Source organism: Platalea leucorodia (assembly GCF_965183815.1).
Source record: "Platalea leucorodia genome assembly, chromosome: 6".
Lineage (NCBI taxonomy): Eukaryota > Metazoa > Chordata > Aves > Pelecaniformes > Threskiornithidae > Platalea > Platalea leucorodia.
The window spans coordinates 49978272-49991592 of NC_138828.1; the positions used below are offsets into that span (position 1 = coordinate 49978272).

At 43.4% G+C, this 13321-nt stretch overlaps 1 protein-coding gene across 1 annotated transcript in view; it reads left to right on the top strand.

Annotated features, from left to right (window-relative positions):
* Positions 1 to 1852: 1852 nt before the first annotated feature.
* The window catches only part of WWC2 (WW and C2 domain containing 2), a 102600-nt gene continuing 91131 nt past the window's right edge, over positions 1853 to 13321 (top strand). The window contains exon 1 of the mRNA XM_082316562.1: positions 1853 to 2163. Coding sequence (XP_082172688.1) covers positions 2033 to 2163 — 131 coding nt within the window. The 5' untranslated portion in view covers positions 1853 to 2032. The remainder of the gene's footprint in view (positions 2164 to 13321) is intronic.

Below are 13321 nucleotides of genomic sequence, written 5' to 3' on the forward strand. Positions count from 1 at the left end.
CAGGGCCTTATTTCATGTATGTAGCTTCACTGCACATTACTTTAATGCAACAGATGTAAAATAAAATCTTCAAGATAGGCCGGAGCTCAACATACAGGTGTTTTGGGGAGGCATATCAGCCATTTGCAAAGACAGTGTTACAGCATAAACTAAGTAGAATGACTACAATAATAAAGGTCTTAGCTCTACCACGTTGGCAATTAGCTAAATTAAAATCGTATCTTGTTGGTACTTTTTTCTATGTAGGAACAGATCCAACAATGGGACTTAGATACCTGTAAATTAGTTACTGCAATACTTAACTGTCAGCTATGTGGCCTCTGAAGTGGCATCCAAAAACTTGTTATGCACTGAATGAGTCCAGTACTTAAAAAGTGTAAATTGTCTCAGAAGAATAATTCATAGAGCTGAATGCTAAAGATAGCTATAATGGAGTAGATAAACAGATTAAAAACAAAAACAAAAAAAAAGGGGGAAAGAAAAAGGACATCTCTGGGTCCCAGACTTCTTCTCCTGGGAAAATTTTACTTTAAACCAGTAACTTTAAGTGAAAAGAAATAAAACATTCTAGGAATCAGGGACTAAAACCTAGGTTACCTAGGAGTCTTAACCACTAAGCTAGGGAGTCATATGCCCCCATAGGTGCTCTACTTCGGGTGCCAAATCTTGGGAAATCAGATACACATGCAAATTAATAGAGCTCATTAAGTTACCTTCTATCAGCTGAACCATGGTAACCAGCCTGGAGTACTCTTCTCCTGAGATAAACGCACAGTAATTCACACCTGGTTTCTGTACTTAATGCGACTTAGCTGCCTGCTTTATAGGCCAGAACAGCTCAGGCAACAAGTGGTGTGTGCACATATTCTCCACTGCTGCTTCTGTTAAAAGGAGGGAAAAAAAAAAAAAGGCAGTAAGTTTAGGTACTTCCAGGGTTGAAGAAGGGTTCCCTTTTTATTTCAATTTTGAACTCAGGTATTTCAAATATCAGGGTCCTTTTCAGGAACCCTTGAGCCTTGCTGGAGTTTAGCGAGAGTTCACAAGGACGCGAAGCAAGCTTAGCGGGACCCGCCGGGGAGGGAGGGAGGGAAGCCTCTCCACACCGCCGCGGCTCGGGGCACGGGGACGGCGGTAACACCGCCGTTTCCCGGGGCGCGCTCCCAACGCCCGCCCCGGGCGCGGGCCGCCCCGCGCCGCAGCCTGCCGTGCCGCCCGACGCGGGGCCGGCGGCCAGCCCGCAGACAAAGGGACGCGCCGCCGGGCGGCCCTCGCGCCGGGGTGCCGCAGCCCCGGCCCCGCAGCCCCTTCGCGCCGCTCCCGTGGGGGGTCCCGCGCCCTGCCGGCTGCCCAGAGGGGCTGCGGGGACGTGGCCGGGGGGCTCAGGCGGCCGGGCCCTGCAGGCGCGGGGCAGCGGCGGTGGGCAGCCCGGCCCGCGAGGCCGCCGTCCCCCTCAGGTGGTGGCTCCCTGCCCCCACGCCGGCCGAGCCCCCGCGGGCAGCGCTCGTCTGGAAGCGGGCGGGGCCCCCCTCGCCGCCTTGCCCCCTCTCCTGCCCCTGCCCTCCGGCCTGCCCCGGGCGCTCCCTCGCTGGACGTTCTCTGTCCCGGCGCCGCGGCCCGGGCCTGGCCTGCCTAGCCCGCCGCCGGCGGCGGCGGCAGCGCCGGCAGGGTTAACCCTGAGGAATGCGGCGGGAGGAATGTGCATGCAGATGAGACGGATGCTAATCTCATGCTAATGAGCGGCGGCCGCGGCCGCCCGGGGCTCAGCCGGGCTCCCCGCGCCCAGACGGCAGCTGGGCTCCGCCGGCAACCCTGACCCGGGCTGCCGCGGCGCGGGCGAGGCGGCAGCCCAGGCATGGTGGACTGAGACCCGGCCGCGGAGGAGGGCTTCCCTGGCCTTCGGCGAGCGGCCCGCTGCGTGCCCCCCGGCCCCCGCTCCCGGCCCCTTCCCCGTCCCCCCGGCTCGGGTAGGGGCTTTTCCCGCTTCCCGTCTTTCTTTCTGTCCCTATGGAGCAGCTACCCCCGCCGCCCGACCATGCCTAGGAAAGCGGGGAATGGGCAGCTCCCCTTACCCGATGGCTGGGAGGAGGCGAGGGACTACGACGGCAAAGTCTTCTACATCGACCACAACACCAAGCAGACCAGCTGGATCGACCCCCGGGACAGGTGGGTGCGCGGGCAGGGCGGCGGCCAGGCCCGGCCGGGGGTGGGCTCGGAGCGGCGCTGCCGGGCCCCTGGCCGCCGGGGCAACTCCGCCGCGGAGGGAGGGGGCGGGGGGTGCGCCGGGGGGTGCCCCGCTCGGGACGGGGGAGCGGGGGCAGGGCAGGAGCCGCCCCCGTTCGCAGCCGGGCACGCCGTGCCCTCCTGCCCGTCGGCACGGGTACAGCCCGCGCTGAAGCCCGTTGGGCGAGTGGATGTTGGGGGGAAGCCTGTAGAGCGCTTCCCGCAGGCGACGGGGGTCGCTGGCGTTCGGGGAGTTCCCGACAGGTACCGAAGTTTGCGAGTCCCTCCCGAAGCGGAGGCGCTGGCTCCTCGCCATCCCTCTCCCCCGGGCGCCGCCGTGCGGGGCCGCCTCCCTCCCTCCCTCCCGGCGGGGCGTCCCGGCCGCCTGCCCTCCCCTGGCCCCCCCTCCGGGACCGCCTGCCCCGCGGCCGGCCCGGCCCGGCCCGGCCCGCCCGTCCGGAGGGGTCCGGGCTGCTGGCGGAGAAGGAGCTGGGGCTGCAGGAGGCCTCGTGTGCTCGCTAGGCCTCAGCAAGCCCAAATCCTCTCAGCCCCCCGCCAGCCGGTGCCCGGGGTGTTCGCTGCCCTTTCCAGGTCTAAGCGCTGTACATCGGCAAAGCTCCTTTGAAAGCGCTTCGGTGAGCAGGTAACCAGCTCAGAGGCGTCTTGCCCCGGAGTCCCCAGGGCAGGGCTTGCAGCTGGGGAGGGATTCTGGCTCTTTGGGTAGGCTTCAGTGGCTGTGTTTAATAGCTGGCTGATAGATGCCCAAGACACCTACTGTAAAGCGTGCATTTAGACCAAAGTGGTCCTGAAAAGTAACTGAAAAACCAAAACTTTGTATTATGAAATACAATGTTGCTATTGAAAATAGTGCAGTCTAATTATCAAACACTTTTTAAAAGACATTATAAATTTATGGAACAAGCTGCACTGAATTATAAATGAAGGCCTTGGTTTGTATTTCTCTGGTGAAATTAGAAAAGGTGGTTGTGATGAAGCTTGCTGCCTGTAAGTTGCACAGGGAAAGTTTTGACAAGCATCATATGCTGTGTTAGGCCTACTTCTCTGTCCTGCTTGCTATAACAGCAAATTCCTGTAGTGGCAAACTGAATACTTAAATTTCTTTGTACTTCAAAACATGTTAAATACCTTGTAAATATTAGTGAGGTGTTAAGGCATACAGGATGGTGTTATTTATTACACCTGACCTTTTCAGGTGGTTGAGTATTTTTTTTTACTGCAGACAATAAAAACTTATGTTTTTACTGTCTCTAGAAATAGTGGACTTGAAGTTTTGTTTAGTTTTAGACTTTGAATTTGTGTTTGCAAAGCAGAATACACGATGGTATGATTGAGGTAAAGCAAAATGTGACATTCGAGTGTACTCATTATAATACCACCTCATGAGTACACTAATTTAAAACTTTTTTTACACATTCTGTAGTCCTGAGAAGTTCAAGAATATTCATATTTGGTGGTAAAACTTGAGTCTTCACTCTCATTAATCTCATTAACAGAGTAGACAGCTAAATGAGTAACACTTGTGTGTTTGCCATTCTATAGGAATAGGATAAATATTGTTTCAGTAATCTCTTGATTACAGGTGAAAGAAATCAAGCCCTGAGACTTGATAATCTGTAATGAGAACTAAGGAAGTAAAGACCTTGTTCAGAAAGAGCGGTGTTTGAAATAATTGTTAACCTATGTCAGTCATGCAAAACAAACAGAAAGAGAGATTTTTGCCCTAGGTGCTTGAGAGAATCCAAGCTTTAGTACACATGGCTCAACTGTGAAGCTGAATTGCATGCACAGAAGAGAGACTAAGTCCATTTAATGTGCAGCTTACAGTATTTGTGTTTACAATATCCGTATTTACAATCTGTACTTGTATTGATGACCTGGTTTGGAAAAGTGAATAAGAAATATGTGGAAGTCCTGTGATGACTTTGCTCTAGATTGCATTATATCTTCCAGGTATTTAGAGAACATATGTTCAGAAACTATGCAGGACATAGTTAGGGCTTGCTGTTAGAAAAACTGAAAAGTGATCTTCCAAGTTCCTCAATACAATACAATCTGGATTCATGCTGTTTCTAAAACTTTTCTTAAATTGTCAAAATGAAGGTAATGGATTCTACAGAAAGACTGAAAACATATTCCCTTGTTTGATGATACTTTAGGACTTTTTTTTTTCCTAGCTGTTTTCTCTGATGGAGGTCATAAAGTTTTCATAATTTACTTGTGGTATATTCTAGTACATGGGCTTCTAAAATCTTTCATTGGTAAAGCAAGTGTAGAATAGGTAAGTTTTTATGGACGATATTCCTTCTGCTGCTGTTACACTGCATTCCCTGGATGATTACATAGAAAAGTCACGCTTGGTGTTTTAAAATAATTTTTATTCTCTTTGATTTAGAAGATACAAATACTGAAGACTAGTGCTGTGAGACATCAGCTGTATGTCTGTGGGTTGCCAGGTGTATTTGAGCACAATTAGGAACCTCTTTGTTACTAGTTTAAAATATTCATGTCTAGAAATAAGCTGACAGTTGAAAATGCTGTATTTCAAAGCTTCTTGGAAAATTCTGTGTGCTTTTTTGTTTTTTAAATATAATGATGCTTTTTCTCTTGTGCTTTTCTAGGCTGTTCTGATAGTACATGTATTTGTTGCTGCTTATATGATGCAGGTCTGTTAATATAATGATGGCCTTGTGTACAGCTGTGAAGAAAACCTCACATCAGCTTCAAGCTTGGGGCTCAGTTTTCAGTTTTGCCTACTTCATTTATCTGAGTAATCCCATTGATGTTAGAGAAGCTCACACTTGTAAGGGCAAGAGTGACTTGGCTTGTTGTGTTTTAGGAGTGTTGTGGAAGCTATTTGAATTGCTCTGTTCATCAGGGGTTTCTAATGTTCTGCACTATTCAACAGTGATTTTTCTCTCCAAACACTTAGGGTGCTGTGTTGATTTGTTTTGAAGACTGGTGGCCCAAAAGAGAGGGCACTTTAAGATATAAAGTGTGAGAAAGAGAAACTTAAAGGCAAGAATGTGGGAGTTGTAGTAACGTTTTCACTCACTAAGTATATAGATGTTATTTCTTTGTTTATGACTCTTCCAAGCTACAGCAAACTGAGAACTCGCTGATCTTGACAGTTTGTCTGAAACTGGTTTGTTGTAAGAAGGGAAATAACCCAAAATGTCAATCGTATCCTGCTACTACTTGACAAAGTTATAAAAAGACAACTATGGACTGAAGAGGATGAGCCAGATGAAAAGGTGAGAAGGGATTAGAGGAATTCATACTTACCTTTGAAGTTCCCTTGAAACTCTTCCACGTTCCTGGGATACTGAGTTACAGTAAGGTGTTGATGTGGTTTTTTTTCTGATAGACAATTAAGAGGGGCTTGGGATGGAGACAGAAATTTGAGAAGGAAAATTTTTTGTTTTTTCCGTCATTCAACACATTTTAAGTAGGCCTCATGTTTGTTGTAGTCCTCAGTGGAAGCAACAGAGTAGAGCACCAAGGAGGAGCAGCATAGGAGATAGGAATCTCAGTACCCTCAAATCCTCAGCAGTTGGATGATGTTTGGGTTTCTCACCAGGAACGCAGGGCTTCTCATATCTTGGTTTCTACATAGTAGAAATAGTCCATGCTTCACTACTGATCACCACTGACTCAAAATGTTGGTTTTGGTTGGTGTGTTTTTGTTTTTTTTTTTAATAGCTTGCCTAAAATGAGTTCCACATCACAAATTCTGAAGCTGAAAGTGATCTTTATTTAAGTGTTTATCTGCACTCTTGTCAGAGTGGTAAGGAGTGAGCTGCTATGAAAACAAAACTATCCTGGTTTTTCTGTCCCCTTTTCTCTTTCCACTGAGGAGAAAAATCTGTTTAAAATATATTTGTACATTTGAAATACTTTGTAGTATAATTTTGCTAGAATGTTTCTAGAGTACTTGCTAACTATATAACCAAGGAAGTTCTTGAGAAACATCGGATGTGCAGAAACCAGAGAACTTTATGAGTTAAGAGATTGTGAAAGAGTTTTCTTCATGCTGATGTGGAGAGGGAATGCAGTTTCCATTGCTGCTTGCATCTTTCGGGGAGGTGAAAACACTACAATTTTTATCATGGAATTCTGTAACTTGTTCAAGATTTGTCTGAATTAGAACCTTTATTAGGTTTCAGCAATTAAATGTTGCACGCCCTTTTCCCTTAAAAAAGAAGGGCACTTTGTTCCTTACTTTTTCACTGGAACTTGCTTTCTCTTGTCCTGTGAACAGCAGAGGCTGTGAAGAGGGAAGGTACTGATGTTGTAGTTACTTGAGCAGGGGGACTTTCGTCCTTTCTCTTTCCTGGGCATTACCGTAGCTCAGGGGTGCTTGGTAGAAGGCTTCTAGTCGCAGTGGAGGCTCAGAGAAATAGGAGGTATATAAGATACTGTGCTGGTAAAAGTTAAAGGTAACAAATAAAAGGCAAGCAGAAAAGGGAATAGTATGATGGGAGGCATCATCAAAATACATTTTTTGCATGGAAGTAAGCTGTGTTGTGACAAATGAGTGAGTAACTTGTACAATCTGAAGTGGCTGGTGTCTGAGGCAAGTACAGTTCTGTGTGAAATGGTGATTGCAGGACTTCAGCTCAAATAAGAAAACCTTCTGAAATGTTAAAACTTCTGGGTGGCTGTAAGGGAACAAAATTTAGGCAAGAAATAAGAGTATGATTCATCTGTCCTTTGAAGAATAATGATGTTAAATTGAGGTGTTAGTCATTACGTTTTGAAAGGGATGGATCTTAATTCTGTTTTAAGTGCAAATGTTAACGTTGCTGATTTAAGCTACAACTAGAGCAACTACTTGATAAATCCTTTCTTTAGGCTGCTGATTGCTAAGAATGAATTTAATGGCAAACTGTCATTGAAAGGTTCCCTTTCTCGTTCCCTTTCTGTTTTCCCTTGCATCTCCCTTGTTTGCTAGTAGCTGAGGAGCGAGTTGGGCTTTTACATTTGTGGTGGTGTGGCGCTGTTAAATGATTTCCTCAACATACCTTATGAAATTCTAACCTTAAGAAATAGTCACCTGCCTATTTTGGAAAATCAGTAGAGTATCATTTGATGACAATAGCTTGCAATAATCCTCTAATGAGACAGGACAATGATTTTTTTCCCCAAATATCTTTTTCTGCCTTGTTTCATACTGTAGTATCATTTGCTGGTTTTTATCCTAACTCCAGATAATTTGTTCCTGTCTCCTTGTCTGCTCAGGAATGTGCATATTCCCTGTGAAACTGTCTGGTATCTCATTCCGGTTTCAGTGACAGGTTGGGAACTGCTTTTACTTAATTGATGTATATTTATTCAAAATAAAACCCGTGATGCAAGTACTGAACTCGCAATGAGAGACTAGCTGTGTCTGAACTTCTGACACCTTCATTTGTTTATCCAGTGTAAAGTAGAATTCTAATATTACAGTGCTAATATAGCTGTGATAGCATCAGACAGTGTTAAAATACATAGTGATTGTGTATGTGGGTATTTTAACCGGTCTGTCATTTGCTTGGGGCTGTGTGTTTTTGATTTTAGCATTAGTGAAAATGACTATGGTAACTCTGAGATAACACTTTTATTCTTTATTTCTCTGGGAGTGATAGGCCTGCACTATATCTTTCATCTCGGAGCATGTGAAGTTAACAAGTCAGGAAATGCTACGGAGTATTTGCTTATGTGTGCAAAGTATGTACCGCTGGTTAAAGCCAAGGGCTGTGACCTGGTATGTAAAGTGGGGCAAGTGGTCTAGACTGTGGTTTCTCCAGACCTATGTCTGCAGTACTTGCCTACTGGGGCTATTTCGATTAAAACCTATCTTGACTTACAAGATAGCTTTACTGTAGTTGTCATGCACAACGTAAGCCTTAATGAGAAGTTGTACACATGAAGGAAAATAGACCTTTTCTCAAATGAATGAGGCTGAGCTGTTTGCTAGAGGTGATGTCCTACTACAATATGGCTAAATGAAGGAATCCTTCAGAACTATCTTATCTTTTCAGAGAAGGGGAACTGGCTTTACTTTGAAGTAATAGTTGTGAAAGAAGTTTTCATTTTTACAGGTACAGGTCAGTATAGAGATCAAATAGGACAAATTATTTACAGCTTTAGAGATTTGTACAGATTACATTAGGAGTTCCTGTTTTTCTCCAGTCAAATAACTTGTGTTCAACCCTTTGGTTAAAATTCTATGCTTTGAACATGTTATTAAGGTCATTAGAATAAGATAAGATGATTTCTCTGCTTCCACTTACTAATGTTTGTAACATCTAGAGACAAGTCAAATTTTGTGAAATAGATTTTATTGTGGTTTTCTTGTTACTTTTTTTTCTTTTTAGCCTATAAAATGTTATAGATATTTGACATTTCACAATATTTATATTACACACATGACTAGAAACTAGACAAATACTCATGGAAGTAATGGAAAAGATTGAAAATGGACCAACATACAGTAATATTTCCACAGTGACACATTTTCAGAAAGGCATGAATAGGAGCTATGCTGAGATTCCACAACTGTTATGCCAAGATGTGTAAATTCTTATTACGACGACCTGCAAGGGAAGTGGAAAAGGTTCTAGAGGGGTAACGCAGCCCGCTGAGTCTGGACTGTCATGGTTTTGTTTACTTGTCCCTCTCCTGCCACCACATAGTAAACTGACTCCAGGAGATGATTTGGCTAAAATGAAACGCCTTGGTTTTAGGGTAGTTTTCCAGCAGACTGAGCTTATTGTGTCACTGCATGGATACTAGTGCTGGTGTGAGGCAGGAGGCAAGTCCAGAGCTGGGAGCAAAAGGGGAGAGTGGTGCTGTAGAAACCAAGATGCAGATCAATCCTAGCTGCTATGGAACTGTCTTCTTAGGTGTCCATCTCTTTTGTTGGGTTTCTCCATTGTTTTCCTGTGTGTGTCTTTTGTGTTCACCTTTGCTTTGCTGTGAACCAGCAGCACAACTGTCACAGACATCTTGATCCTAAACATGTTTTCTGTCACTAAGAAACCTTGATGATGTTACAAACTTTTTACTGACTTTTAAAATGTTTGTTACTGTGAAGCTCTTGTTGAAGAGAAACTTTGTCATTGCACGGTTGCAGAAATAGATCCTGTTTTCTGGGAATGTGCTGCTGTTGACAATATACTTAATGAATAGATAATTTCTACTGTGTATGAAAGTAGGTCAGAAATTCTTTGACTTTGGTGCATTTTTTTCCTAATTATTCATAAAATGTGTTTTAGACTTTGCTGCAAAGTATCTCACCAGAATGATGGTGTAATTCAAGATTTTGAATGTTTATTGTGTGAAGCAAACTGGAGCCATTTGTCTTCATGTATTTGAGGGAGTCATCTGTATGGACGAATTGACTTGTCCTTCATTTGGAAGGAGCAGCTAGTGGCTGAAAAGGGGAGTGATACAGTGGTTATGATTTCCCTTTTGTGTTGCTTGAGTGTTTTGTAGGGTTTTGCTTTGTGGGTGTAAGGTTTGGGTCTTTTTAAATAGCACATTTTGAGTGTTGCTGAATACTATTGCTCTTCCCAGTGACTTTTTCTGTGCAAAACCATTAGTGATGGTGAAATTCCTACCTGATGAATTCAATGTCTGGCTCTTGTTTTTAAAAGGTAATGAAAGGGCTTCTTGGGGGAGAGATTGCCCCCCCCCCCTTCTTTAAGTGTACTTTTTTAAGGCTAATTTGCTTTTGGAATTTTTTGGTTGATTAGGACTTCTGGGCTAGAGGCAGTCTGCCAGTGGTATGAATGTAGCCTGTCAACTGAAACAATCATTTGCCTCTCCTAGAACAAGATCAGATGCTATCCTTTGAACTTGGATACTGTTTGTACTTGAAGAAAGGCAACTTTATCTCATCAACTCTGAATGCATATTGTATTCAAAGTAATTGTTTGGGTATGTAAAGATGTATTGTCTTGGGACAGCAAACTCAATACTCTTGCTGTGTGCTATACAATACTGTATGTTGGACCTGCTTTGATGTCTGTGCTATTTTTCTTAATTTATTAAATCAAACTTCAATCTTTATTTGAAACACAAAGAACAACTTTACTGGAATGCCTTCCATAAAATGCTGTTTGTTCTGATAATCAGGCTTTCAGTGTCTAGAAATACCAATTTTTTTTACTTTCAGTACAGAGGAAAAGATCTAGAAGAATCTGTATTTTAACTAAATCCTGCTAGGACAGTCTCTTTGTATTAGCAACTTTCTCGTGTTGTTAACGAAGGAACAGTACTTTACACATCTATTGTTTCTTTTTAAAGTACTTTTAAGTGCTAAACTGTGGTCTTGTCCAGATAAGCATATCTTATGGCCTACATATCTGACCTGTGAAGAATTCTTACTCTGATTCAATGCCTGGCCCTTTGCTCTTAAGAGCTCACCTCCCTCATAGAGCTGGGAATGTTTGACAAAAATGCAGGTACTTTTAATCATGTGGCAAATGAACTTCTGATATTCTGCAGATTTTGTACAAGTATGTCATGCCATATGGCAGTAAATAGTCCAATGCATGATGAAGGGTGCCTCCCTATTAGCTATGTGGCAGGCGTATGTCTTAGTAGCATCTTGCCAAGTAACAGGGTTTGACCAAAGTGCGGGTGTCCCCTGTCATACAGCTGCATGGCAGTGTATTTATTGGGATCACACTGTGGAGGAACAGTTCTGGTCGCTTCTGCCTGTCACTCTCTGGGACGCTTCTGGTCATCAGAGGACAGCGTGATTTGCTATGTGGTTCTCTAATGCTTCCAGAAGAGGAGGTATGGCCCGCTTCAGCTGAAAAAGCAGGCATTGTAACTGCGCTCACTGTCTGTGTTGGATTGCAGAAAATTGTCAGAGAAAGACATTTGTTTCTTCTTGATGAGGAAACAACAGGGCAGGTTTTTTCCTTTGTTTAATACCGTCAATTGTTAAACTGTAGTCTAGTCCAGAAATGCCTGTCTCACGGCCTGATGATCTGACCGAGAAAGAGTATGCTTATTCAAAGCCTAGTCCCTTCATTCTTAATTCAGATTTCCTTGATTATGCTAAAAATGTTTATGTAGACTTGCAACTTTCTGCCTCCTCATTGGTGTTAACAAAATGTCTTTATGAAAACTCTTAATTCCTGTTAGAAATAACCCTATGCAAAATTTCAATTGGTTGATAAAGAATTACTGTGCATCAGAGAAAGAGATGATTCAGATTTATGAACTAGATTTTTTAAATGCTGTTATTTAGCAAATGATTATAGTCTCATCCTGTGATTCGATTCATGTTCATGAGCTGTTCTGGCTGCGCAGGACCTCTAGGTGCATGCTGCTGTCCTCATTGTAGCCTGACTGATGCAGAGCCCAACCAGGGGGTGCTGGTTTTAGCTTCTGTTCCACAAAGATCCAGTGGAGACCAGTTGTCATGGAGAAAGATGTATAGCCCAGTAAGGCTGGAGTAGCTGGGAGCTGAACTAGGGAGGGAACATTTGAATGCTTTGCTTGGTTGCTTTTGGGAGGGGAATGGGGAAAGTGGGACATGTAATGGAATCTAATGGACTTTGCTTCTCTGAAATAGTTTGTGGTTACTGTTGCTTATAAAGCTCCTTTGACCTATATTTAATCTTTGGTGTTTTTATCTGAGATGAGTATTATACAAAATTTCCTTGTGAGCTAAGTGACATTTCTATTCCATAACTCATCTACCACTCAAGTGTACTTGTACTTCTCTTGTCAAATGTGTGTTGTTAATTGGGGTTTGGTTTAAATTTTAAAACATTTTGGCTGTCTTGAGTTACGCTGAATACCCAGCTTGAGGTGTCTTTGTATACCTTGTTTCTTGGTACAGCCTCAAATAATGCAGTTTAAGGTTTTTATTATTTTTAAAGAGATATGGCAAGCATCCTGTGAGAAACTCAAGAGCCTTCAGAAGTTTAGGAGCTTAGTAGCTTATTTTCTTTAGGAAGTGATGGTTGGGTGGGAACATATTAACACATTACTTCTGCTCTTAATTTGTTGTTAAAACTTTGACAGAAGTTAGGTCATGGTTCTGCCTTAAAGACTATATGGGACTTAATTATGCTTTGTGTGTACTCTTGAGGATGTATTCCCAGGTGTACCTAAGCCCACTGTCCATCCAAATCTGACCCCCATATTCCCAAGAACTATACAATGCGCTCTCAGTGTATTCACATGTTCCCAAAAAGAAAAATCAAGTCCTTTTCAGCTCATTCTGTCAGTGGCTGTCTTTTAACACATGCCATCTTGTCCAGCAATTTGTGATAAGTTTGCAAGTATGACCTTGCAAATATTATGTGATTGTATTTTTTTCTGAGGCATTGCATTGATTTCAATCACATTCCTAGTAATGGACAGTTTTATCATCTGCAGGATCTGACCTAAATGGTATTTTGTTTTTTTGTTGCTTGAGACTTTTAGTGCAAAGACTTGCACTTACCTCCCCCTTTTTAGTTTGGATGGAATCGTACAGTGGTGAGCAATTCTAGTTTGGAGTGCTGTGGACTTCTCTCAGAGAGATTTGCAAAATAAGCTATAGTACGAGTTTAAGGCACAAAACTATTCAGTACTAAATTCCAGAGCGAACAGTGACAAACTGCCAAAACTGGGATTGGAATGTCCATAGAGTTGGAGTGAAATAGAGAAAACAGGATACTGCTCAGATGATGTGATCTCTGAGGGTCTGACTTGAATTTCACCCTTCTGAAGTAAATAATAGCATTCACTTTAATTTACTGGATTGGAATGTAGACCTGTAGAGAAGCCCCAGAAGTCGAGGTCTCCTGTGTTTCTGTGTCTTAATGTTCCTGGACAGTAGGAGTCTTGCCAAAGCTTTTCATATTTCTCAAATTCTTTTGCAGTTGCCAGCTTTGTTTTGCACAGAAGTGGCAGGCTGAGGTGGTGCTTTAGTGGGTTACAGCATGAAGAAGGATCATTTGGAATGGAAGTATTAAATATTTAAAATATATTTTGCTGAAGCATTGAGTAGTAAATGATTGTACATAAGAGGATGCAATTCAAGATAGCAATCTGACAAGGAGTAAAGACCTCTTTCTGTCATGTTGTGAGT